This window comes from Vigna umbellata, chromosome 6, assembly GCF_029865625.1.
Source record: "Vigna umbellata cultivar VRB3 chromosome 6, Vumbellata_1.0, whole genome shotgun sequence".
Taxonomy (NCBI): domain Eukaryota; kingdom Viridiplantae; phylum Streptophyta; class Magnoliopsida; order Fabales; family Fabaceae; genus Vigna; species Vigna umbellata.
Window position 1 is genome coordinate 2,020,524 of NC_142170.1, and position 11,127 is coordinate 2,031,650.

General features: G+C 34.8%; 1 protein-coding gene across 1 annotated transcript; it reads right to left on the reverse strand.

Moving 5' to 3' along the window:
• ABCG10 (ABC-2 type transporter family protein) lies at positions 1–1,990 on the reverse strand. The gene has a single exon (XM_047323368.2). The coding sequence runs from the start codon at positions 1,973–1,975 to the stop codon at positions 140–142; it is 1,836 nt and encodes a 611-aa protein (XP_047179324.1). The 5' UTR covers positions 1,976–1,990; the 3' UTR covers positions 1–139.
• Positions 1,991–11,127: the final 9,137 nt, after the last annotated feature.

Here is an 11,127-nt window from a genome sequence, read left to right on the forward strand (position 1 = left end):
AATCAGAAAAAATATTGATAGCCTTTTTTTTATTGGTACAAATAGTGATAGAGTTTTACTGCATGTAAATATGAGCTATGCACTATCATTGGTTAAAAAACAATAAAATCCATGGAAGGACTGTAACGAGTACCTAATACTATTTTCTTGTCCTGTAGCATCTGAACCAAAGAATAAAAAAGTTAAGCACTCTGTATCCCACTATGAAACTCAACATTACAGGCAAATTGCTCCATTTTTGTGAATCTTTCAGACCCTGTTGTCTTAAGAATTCAACTCCATGTAGTATGCATTTTCCATTGCTAATTTCTAAGCACTTCGCCTTCCCTCTCTCCCCACCGTACTCATTAATCATAAGGCACTCAAATGGATACTTGAATAGGCTCAAATAGTGCATAAAAATCCAATAACTTGGTATTTTTTCCTCAGATATGAAATACCCTGAGAATAGAAAGAAAGACCCCATTAGACCTGCAATCACCGAGGTTCCCAGGATGAAATTTGGCACCAGAGCGCTGAAACAAGCCACAAGAGAATTGGACATGAGTAGAACCAACCAAACCACTAAGGAGAAGTAAAGGAAACCATCGATATCTTTCCTTAACCCTACAAGCCAATAAACTGGAGTAGAGTACAGAAGACCAACCAATAGAAGGAAGGGAAGGAACACAAGGGCATTAGCTAAAACATAGGAACAAACTCTATAAGCTCCTCCAGAGGTCTCTCTCATAAAAGTTCTTCTCTCCTCCAAGAAAATAGGCAAGCCTTCTGTTGTAGATGATAACAAAAAGGTAAGGCTGAAAGCAAAGAAGCCACTTCTTGTTTGCAATGCTACATGACTTTGTTGATTGCCAACATTGAAAAAAATGCTCCCCAGAATAAAGCCAGCTACTATGGCCTGTATGATTCTGGTGACAAACAATTGCTTGGTTCTGAATATGTTGCAGCAAAATCTTTGTCCCAGGATTGCAATCTCCTTCGTAGGAGAATTTGAATATGAAATTGCCTTTACTTTGACAACCTTAGAATGCTGCATTCTCATTTTATGATCTTGGTTCTCTTTGAGCAGAAACTGGTTGTCCCCAGATTCTGAAGTATGTATAACCAAGCTTTCCATGACATCAAGAGCAAACTCAAGGACATTGACATGGTCGGGAATGTGGTGTCCAGCTAACTTGAGTCTAGCTTCAAGAAGATTCAATGATCCATTATGCATCACAAATCCATCGGCCAGCAAAACGAGGCCATCAAACAGCTCTAAGATTCGGAAACCAGGTTGGTGGATAGTTAAGATAATTGTCTTACCTTGATTAAACGCCACAAGTCTAAGCAATGCGACTACATTAAGAGCTGATGCTGAATCCAAACCCGAAGTTGGTTCATCAATCAAAATAACAGCAGGGTCATGAACCAAGTCCACACCAATGGAAACTCTACGTCTTTCTCCTCCGGATATACCATGGTCTGTTCCACCTCCAATTCTTGAATCTGCAATATGGTCCAACCCAAGCTCCTTCATCAACTCTTCTACTCTGACGGCAGCAACTTTTCTTCCCCCAGGAAGCCTCAGCATGGCACTATACATTAGTGTCTCTCTAACAGTCAGTGAAGGGAATAAAGCATCATCTTGTGTCACATACCCTGATGTTCTTCTAAACCAGTTCACATCCATAGGCCTATGATTGACAAGCACATGACCAGAAACTTTATTACATGAGGGTATTCTCCCTGCAAGAATCTCAAGCAGTGTGGTTTTTCCAGCTCCACTAGGACCAGCAATAGCAGTCAGTTCCCCTGGCCTTGCCTCACAATTCACATCCTTCAAAATGAACTTGGCACCTCTCCCTGGACTGGAACCAAAACAAAGACTTCTATACTCATCAAGTTGGCTGCACAACTTGTATGACAAGTTTCTGGTTTCTATTCTGTATGGAGTTTTTCTGGTGCATGAGATTGGTCTGAATGGTGACCCCATTGTGCGTTTGATTGCATGCAAAGTGGTAGAAGAAATGCATGTATTGGCTATGTTATGTGAAGAAGAGGAGACCAGAGAGCAAGATAGGGAGATGAACTAACACACCAAACTGTGTGCCAGTTATAGGTTTTGTAATGCAAATGGGGTTTGACTCTTTGCACAAGGGGCTTGACTTGGTGTTCTCTTGTACTTCAATTGGTGTGTGGTATTTGGAAATAGTTTGGTTGAGTTACAGTGATTCAAGAAAGCCAAAGAAAGATAGAAAGTAAACGTAGAAAGGTTTTTCTGGTGAACTGAACATTGACTGTTCTGTGTGTGTGTTTGGTTGCCCCACCATCTTCCCCACATGCTGAAGCAAGCAACTCACAGTTTAGTTGGTGGAAGATCAAAATTATCAAATTCAGCTTTACAAGTTAACTGCAATTCTCTTCACATGATTCACCATTTTCTGTTTAAGTGTTGATAATTCTGCTATGTCAAGAATGGTAAACTTCACTTTTTAAGAAAAAAAATTGTATATTTTCTGTTCTAAACTTTATTTTTATCTCAATTATTACTTCAACTTTATCCTTTTGAATGTTAATTTATCTGCCTCGGAAAAATGTACTCCCTTTGACAACTTCAGCACCTGATTATAGATAAACTTAATTAAATGCCTCTTTAGGTGCACGTAATGTAAGAAGCTACTTTGTTTTACCCTAACCCTATATTTTAAATTGAGTTGGTATGAACAAAGTATAGTTTAGATCCCTTCAAACATAGAAAAATATTCCACGAGAAATACCTGTCATTTTACATTAAAAAGTTGGGAATTAGAAAAAGATAAATAAAAGACTAAAAAGCCCATAACATTGAATATTAAAATTATCCTTGTTATAAATTAGAAAAATAGTTTTTTAACAATTTTTTTATACCGTCTTTACAACGCTGACGTGTTAATTTGTGATTTGTCTGTTTATTTTTTTAAATAAATTCAAAAGACTAATAAAATTGTGACACGGAATTTATTGCCACAAAGTTATAAAAAAATGTTGTCAAATGTTAATCTTTTTTTTTTTTTTCATTTTATCTCTCAAATTAGATCAAATAATTATTCTGTTTCCATGATATTTCTTTTTTATATGATAATATGAGTTGTAAGGGTAGATATTTAGAAAGAAAAGAATTGAGAGTCACTTTTATATTTTTAAATTCTGAGAGTTTTGTGTTATTTTCAAAAGCAAAATAATGAGAAAACAACTCTTAATACATCATTTTATATCTTATATTATTAATATCATTAAAATGAGTTAAAAATATTTATGTAAAATGAAAATCTTTCTCAGTTCTTTTTCACATCTTAACATACTTTCAAGTATTTACTTTAAATTTCCTTTACTTTGACTTAAAAACATTTTTTATATGACCATGCAAAAATTTATTTGCTTAAAAATAATTAAATAGTATTTTTTTTTTTTGAAATAAGGATAAATTAGAGAATTATAAAATAAGTAAACAACTATTCAAGACATGAGAAATCAAAGGGAATAAATTATCACCATTTATAGGTTAAACATATAATTTAGCTTCTTAAATTATCAATTTAACCTCTTTAAGTATTTTTTTTATCAAATTACTTTTATAGATAAATATTATGAAATTGAAATATGGAGTTATGAATGAATTACTTCAAACACTTTTAATTTGATTTATGCATATGCCATATATTCTTAATTTGATCCTTCTATGTGTAATGTATTTTTAATTTTGTTCATATATGCATTATCAATTATTACATGAATTAAGAATGCTTTATTTTTATAAGCAAAACTAAAAAAGTATTTATGCATACATGGACCTCTTGAAAAAAACACTGTATATATAGAGATTAAATTACGAACAAACAATAGTATGAAATTAAAAATGCATATATGATAATATTAATACCCAATCCAATATTCTTTTTACATATAATTTAAATTTAAAGTCTACATCAATTATAAAAACTAAATTATGTGTTTGACTACTTCAATTAACATACTAATTACATTTTTAAAGTAAAAAAACATACTAATTACATTTTTAAAGTAAAAAAAATGAGTGTTTTTGTTCTTTTCAATATCCTACTTTTTATCACACAATTATAAATTACTAATTACTAATGCTGTGTTCGTTTCAAGCGAATTTACTGTTTATAGAGATTTGCAAGCGAGGAATTAAGGTTTCATACGCGTTCGTTTGCGTGGATTGAAGACGACGGAAAGCGATGGATTTGTGGGATTGCACGATTTGGACTTCTTCGCTGAAGTGAGATGATTTGCGCTGATTCAAATCACAATTACATATTTGCCCTGATAATTTTTAAAATACCTTGTACATAATAATCGGTGCATACTAATCGGTGTCGCGACATTATTAGGATGGGTCCAGAGGCATTTATTAATCTTTGTCAGACAGTAAGATCAACTGGGTTAGTTAAGGACGCCATTTGGTCCACAGTGGAGCAACAAGTTGCTCAATTTCTTCATATAATTGGCCATAATGTTAAGAATCAAAGTGTCACATTTTTCTTTCATCGATCTGGTTCGACGGTTAGCAAACACTTTCACAATGTCTTGGATGTTATCTTAACTTTGGAATCTTAATTTCTAATTCAACCCTCAGGAAATGAGGTTCATCTATATGTCTTGAATAACAATCGGTTTTACCCGTACTTTAAGGTACTCATTTGAACATATTTCTAGATGTTCTTTGGTCAAAGGATGATAACAAATTTTGAGTTTTATGATGACTTCTTATTTGTATGTTTAGGATTGTTTAGGGCCCATAGACGATACTCATGTTCGTGTTAAGGTGCCAACATATGATGCTCCGAGATTTCGAGGAAGAAAAGATTGGCCAACTCAAAATGTGTTTGTGGCGTGTGATTTTGACATGAAATTCACATACATTCTTGCTAGGTGGGAAGGCACTGCATCTGATTCAAGAATTTTAAAAAATTCTGTTGATCGAGATGATCCGTTGGTTATCCCCCAAGGTGAGTGTCTGCATTGCGATGTTGACTGTTTTATGAAGTAGTGACTAATTACCTGTATATGTGCAAAATTGTAGGAAAATACTACCTAGGTGATGCTGGATTTATGTTGAAAAGCACAATTTTGACTCCATATAGAGGCATAAGATATCACCTTAAAGAATATACACGTAGAGGACCACAAAATGCACGCGAGTTGTTTAATCATCGACATTCATTGTTGAGAAATGTTATTGAAAGAACTTTTGGTGTGTTGAAGAAACGATTCCCTGTCATTGGAAGTGGCACTGAACCACACTATGGATTGGAGACAATGACAAACATTATATTAGCTTGTTGTATCTTACACAACTTCCTTCGTGGCGTGGATAACGATGACTCATTACTTGATGAAGTTGATAATGAGTTGAATGAAAGGGAAGAGCATAATGTTTCATCATCTCAATTTAGAGAAGAGAACCATAGGATTGGAAGTAGTATCAGGGATTCTATAGCAGATCATATGTGGCAAGATTATCAAAAGTCTTAGTTATTGTATTTTATTGTGTTGTATGACTATTTGATGTTATTATAATGACAAGAACCAGTGTAATATGAATGTTTAATCTTAACTTCTTACCATTTTGTTTATGAAATAGGTATAAAATGAACAGAGGTAAGACAACCGCCATTGAGTCCTCTGGTCCAACTAGAGAGTTCATGAAGTGGACAGAGGACATGCACGCACGTCTTCTGCACTCTATGATTGAGGAATCACGAATCGGTAATAGGGTTGACAAAAGCTGGACATCCCAAGCATATAGTAACATAGTTGATCATCTTCATAGCTCTGGGTATGTCGCAATTACGAAAAATAATGTTACAAATTGTCAGAAAGTCTTGAAAGATAAATGGCGTGAGGTACATGACCTGTTTTCTGGATTGAGTGGATTTGTGTGGAACCCGGTAAGTATGAGATTTCAAGCTGAGGACGAAGTTTGGATGGACCTGATTCAGGTATTTTATAATAAATACTAAGATTTTGTGAATCCTTATAATACATAATATGAACCACTGTCTTTGTAATGTTTGTTGTTTCAGTCGAGGCCAAGTGCGGCAAAGTGGAGAGTTAATAGTATTAAACACTACCATTTAATGGTGGAGTTATGGGCGGCTGATCGAGCTACTGGGAGTAGTGTTTGGACCGCTCGTCAAGCATGTCGACAACGGGTTGGGCCTCGTGTGAGTGTTAATCTGAATCAAAATATTGAGTACATTCCAGAACAGCCTGAGTGGACGGGGTATAGAGACCCAACTCCACCATCACCTCCTCCATCTGTGGATGAATATAGTCCAGGGCAGACTCAATCTGTGCCTTCTGTCCCATCCGGTGGAACTTCATCCTCACGAGGTTCCAAAAGGAAGGCACCTATGTTAAATGTCATTGATTCTCAATTTGATAAGTTGACAAGCAGCCTGGATGGTTTCGCAAATATCCTTAGCTCATCAAATGTTCATTTTGGTGTAATTTCCGATGGAGTCGTGCGTCAAGTCTCAGCAATGGAAGATAGAAATCAAATACTACGTTCCCAAACCGAGATCCTTCGACACACCCCAAATTACACATATATAGAGGAGGACATTTATGAAATGTTGAGTGTTATGACGTTGCTGATGAAAATTTGCTAGAGCAATGTTATGATTTCTTATGTGGAAACCCCACATGTACAAAGAGGTTGATGGGACTTTCACCACACAAGAGGTGGAATACGTTATGTAAAATGATATCGGGTGGTGACTGTTAGGATGTCTTATATGATTACTTGGATTTTAATTATATTATTAGATGTACATGTTTTGAATTAATGACTTACTGCTTTTCACCCATCTTGTACTTTGAAGTTATGGTTATGTTTATGATGTAATGGTTTGTCTTTGGTTGTATATCACCTTAATATTTTGTAATTTGTTTCAATTAACGTAGTTAATGTTTTCATTTATGGTTTTGTTCAAGAAATTGCGAAATGGCCTCATCATCAACCAAAAGGCCTAGAAAAAGTCGTAAGGGAAAAGAAATCGTAACTGAGTAAGAAGATGCAGCCTATGTCAGACCATCTGTTGTAGAACAATTAGATCAACGTCGTTTCTTCAGTCACAACCATCAGATGGAAAACTATGCAGCTGATTTCTACACAAGGAATATTGTTGTTCCAAAAATAATGAATTTTGAATCATTTGTCGGTTCGGGGTTATTTTTCCAACATCATCTTCTATTTCAAGGAGTCGTCGAATTTCTGACATTACATTTTGATGCATCAAGGAGGATGCATAGGAGCAGATCCGTGAGACTAGAGGAAGCAACCAGCTCTGCTGCAACTGAATAATCCCTGAAACAGTCAAGAAAGCTTGGTGCAGTGCTGGAGAAGTTGTAGCAGAGAAGGCTCTCTGTTTTGGCTGGACTAATTGAACTGTATGCAGCGGATTGAAGTGATTATGGGGAGGTGGAATGGAAGTTTGCTTGAGGGAATGGTAGACTATCTTAGGCGGCTTCCACAATGGAAGAAGATAGCAATGGAAGAGCAAGCAAGTAGATATGACTTTCGGATGAGAGAAATTTGCAAAGTGCAGAATTCATCTTCTATATATTTCCAAAAGTGAAATACATGCTTATCTCAGGAGATTATATAGCTAAATCTCAAGTCCATGCAATGCCATACATGTGAGGTAAGTAGATCCACAAAATACGGATCAAGTGCCACCTTACCCACATGTGCAAAATGTGATAGCTTTCTAGAAGCCATGTTATTCACGTGGCTTATTACATAAGCGTATAAGTGGAATTAAAATAAGCTAATACTACCCCTTAGGCTACTATGCACACCCCCCATGTGTCAAAGTCCACTTTTACCCTTCTCCATGCTTTGGCATCTTAAAAGCATCTTCTAGGTCTCCAATCTTCCATCCAAAGATAGCAAAGAGGGTTTGGCCTTTGGGAGAGTACTCATCTTGTAGCTTCTTGATCATCCCTCTTGTGATAGGTCCAATGGTGCTAGGCCTTCTTGTATCACATTTAATCAAAGTTTTTTATTCAGATCTAAAGATATCTGGGAATGGATATTTGGTCACCGAGGTCAACAAAAGAAGAATTAGATTGAAACCTGCTGATTGGCTAAATGTTGCTAATATGAAGTATGAGGGTAAAAAATTGTCTTTATCAAATATCCCAAAAGAGTTTCCGTATGATCGGGAGATGGCATTAGCTACTGTGGTTAGACCAGAAATGCATGGTCAACGTCTTAAAACGGTTGGGTGTTTGAATATTAATTATACACTTCTGCATTATGTTATTGTGCACATGTTGAGTCCACGACTTGAGAATTTTGCTAGGTTATTGCAGGAAGATATCTTTATGATATGGGTGCTTAAAAATAATATAGCTATCAATTGACCTCATCACATCATGCAACATATGCTTAAATGCAAGGCCGGTGACACACCCCTACCATACGGTGTCCTTATCACACAAATCATGTAATATTGTGGAGTTCATGTTGATGCCGATGCCAGCACTCAAATTGGGACCCGACGTCATTTTTCAATTAATTCTTTGAAGAGGTTGAATATTGTTAATGTCAACGGTGTTTGGCAACACGATGTCGGTGATGATGAAGAAGAAGAGCAACCAAACCATCATGACAACCCTATGCAACCTCCTCCACCTTTTTCAAATCCTAATATGATGACTCAAATGTGGGAAGGAGTACAAGACTTGCAACACAAAATGCAGGGTATGGAACAAATGCAGGTGTGGGTTCAACGTATTGAAGATAACTTGGCAAACCTTTCCCTCGACATGAACCTCCAATTTGCTCACCTTAATCAGAATGTTAACTTGATTCTTCACCATTTAGATGACTAAGTTCATTTTTATTCTTGATAATGTATTACATGATTGTGTTTTCCTTAAATTGACTTATGTGTTTGAAATATTATATTACCTATTTTTCAATGTTATTATCTTTCACATCAGGTTTGCTAGTTTTATTTATTGTCAACCTGCTGATCTGCAAATTAGATGAACTCTCCAATCATTGATGAACTACAAAAACAAATTAATCAATCAAGAAGACTATGTGTTGCTCTTCAACGACATACACAGGCCATGGTGTTACCAATGAAGAGCATTGGTAAATTTGAAGATAAATGATTTTGATGATGCTGAAAGATGATACATTGTTATAGTTGTTTTAAAAGCAATTTGTAGATTATAAATGTATTAGGAAAAGCCTTAAACGTGTAATACTTAGAAAAATTCGTATTTTTAGAACTGCTACGCATTTAATCGATTATTAGAAGCTATAATCGATTATCCTGAGCCCTTCTGAAAAACCTCGATGCTCTGGAATAATCGATTATTACTCCAAATAATCGATTATCACTAGTTCTGATGAGAACTGCCAAAGTCTCTGGAATAATCGATTATTCCTCAGGATAATCGATTATCACTCTTTGAAAACCCTGTAACGGACTCGAATAATCGATTATCACTAATAATAATCGATTATCTGCGGCAGTTATAATTCATCTTTGCGAACTCAGACCAGTTGGCTATATAGGTGAGTTCCAAAACTCTTAAAAACAACTTTGAGCTTTTGAGAATACAGTGTGATCTGAGGAAGTTCCATAAGCTAGTTCATTGCACTGCCTAGTCTCGTGAAAAGAAGAAGCTCTCGCTTTGTGGGTCAAAGGTCGGAGAAATTCTCTTCGAGTTGGCAACGCTACTGTTCTTCCGGTTCGTTGGTCGAAGGAAGAACTGTTCTGCACTGTTCCTGAGTTGAAGGATAGTGTAGATTGCTTGCTTCCATTTCGTTTGTCAAAAGGAAGGTTTTATATTTCTGCTCTTATTCGCTCTTAATTGTATTTTGTTGAAACTGATTTTAGTGAAATCGTTAATCACTGTTTATAGTGATTAACAACTGGACGTAGATTCTTTTGAATCGAACCAGGATAAAAATCCATTGTGTCAACTTTTCTATTCCTTACACTCGTTATTGTTTTATGCACATCAAGTGTTTGTTAAATTTTCTCTAAGAAAATTGATTTTCTAAAACGGACCATCATAACTTGATTTGTGACCGTAACTCGCTTTCCGAGTATTTTATTCCGCTGCGCGACTCTATAACGGTACCAATTGTTCCGACATATGGAGCGTCGAATATCCCTGGTAAATGCTAGGATTCAATCATCTAATCCAAATACAGAAGAAATTGAAAACTTATTACGGACTATGAACATCGAAGATCATAATTTATTCAGACAATGCTTCGACTTTTTATCTGCGCATCCATCCCATACAAAACGTCTAATAGGGATGCCAATACAATATCGTTTTCAATACATTGCAACGATACCTTACTGAAACAACATGATCATGAACTATTACAAATATATTTGTATGTTTAAATGTTGCCACTTTTTTTTAGGTCATATAATATTATAACTTTGTTTAATTATTTGTTTGTTTAAAATTAATCAATCTCACTTCCGTAATAAATACATTTATACTACTTGGTAGTAAATTATATTAGAAACAAATACTACATTTAAAAATAAATTCATTTTACTACATTATAATTTTTATAATTTTTAAAAATTAATATTAAAAATTATTTATAATTTTTGTCTCTTTATAAATATTTTTACAATTAAATATAACATTAATAAATAATATTTTATATTACTTTAATAACTAGAGACATTTTGGTAATCTTTAATTTATATCAATTAAACTAATTTTTAAAATCTGTCACATCAATCAAATCATGCACTAATTCTCACAAATTTTCCTTCCAAATCTACTCTCAATTATCCTATCCTCATGTCCACTTAAATTTATTCAAATCATCTCTCAAATCATCCTTCCCAAATCCCTAAAAAAAGAATAAAGCCTTAGATAAGTGTATATTTACTATCAGGTATAAATTAAATAAAGTAGCAAATTTCACAATCATTACCTTCATGGAATGTTCATTGTGAAGTGTAAGAGTTTAACTAATAAAAATGAAGAATAAATAAATAAATATAGAGATAAGATATTTTACAGTGTTTGGTTGTGCAACACATTCTAGAACCATCCCTCTATAAGGCTGAAACAAACAGA

What these genes read in the sequence shown, in the direction of transcription:
- ABCG10 (XM_047323368.2), bottom strand. Translation starts at nt 1,975, where the DNA reads ATGGGGTCACCATTCAGACCAATCTCATGCACCAGAAAAACTCCATAC.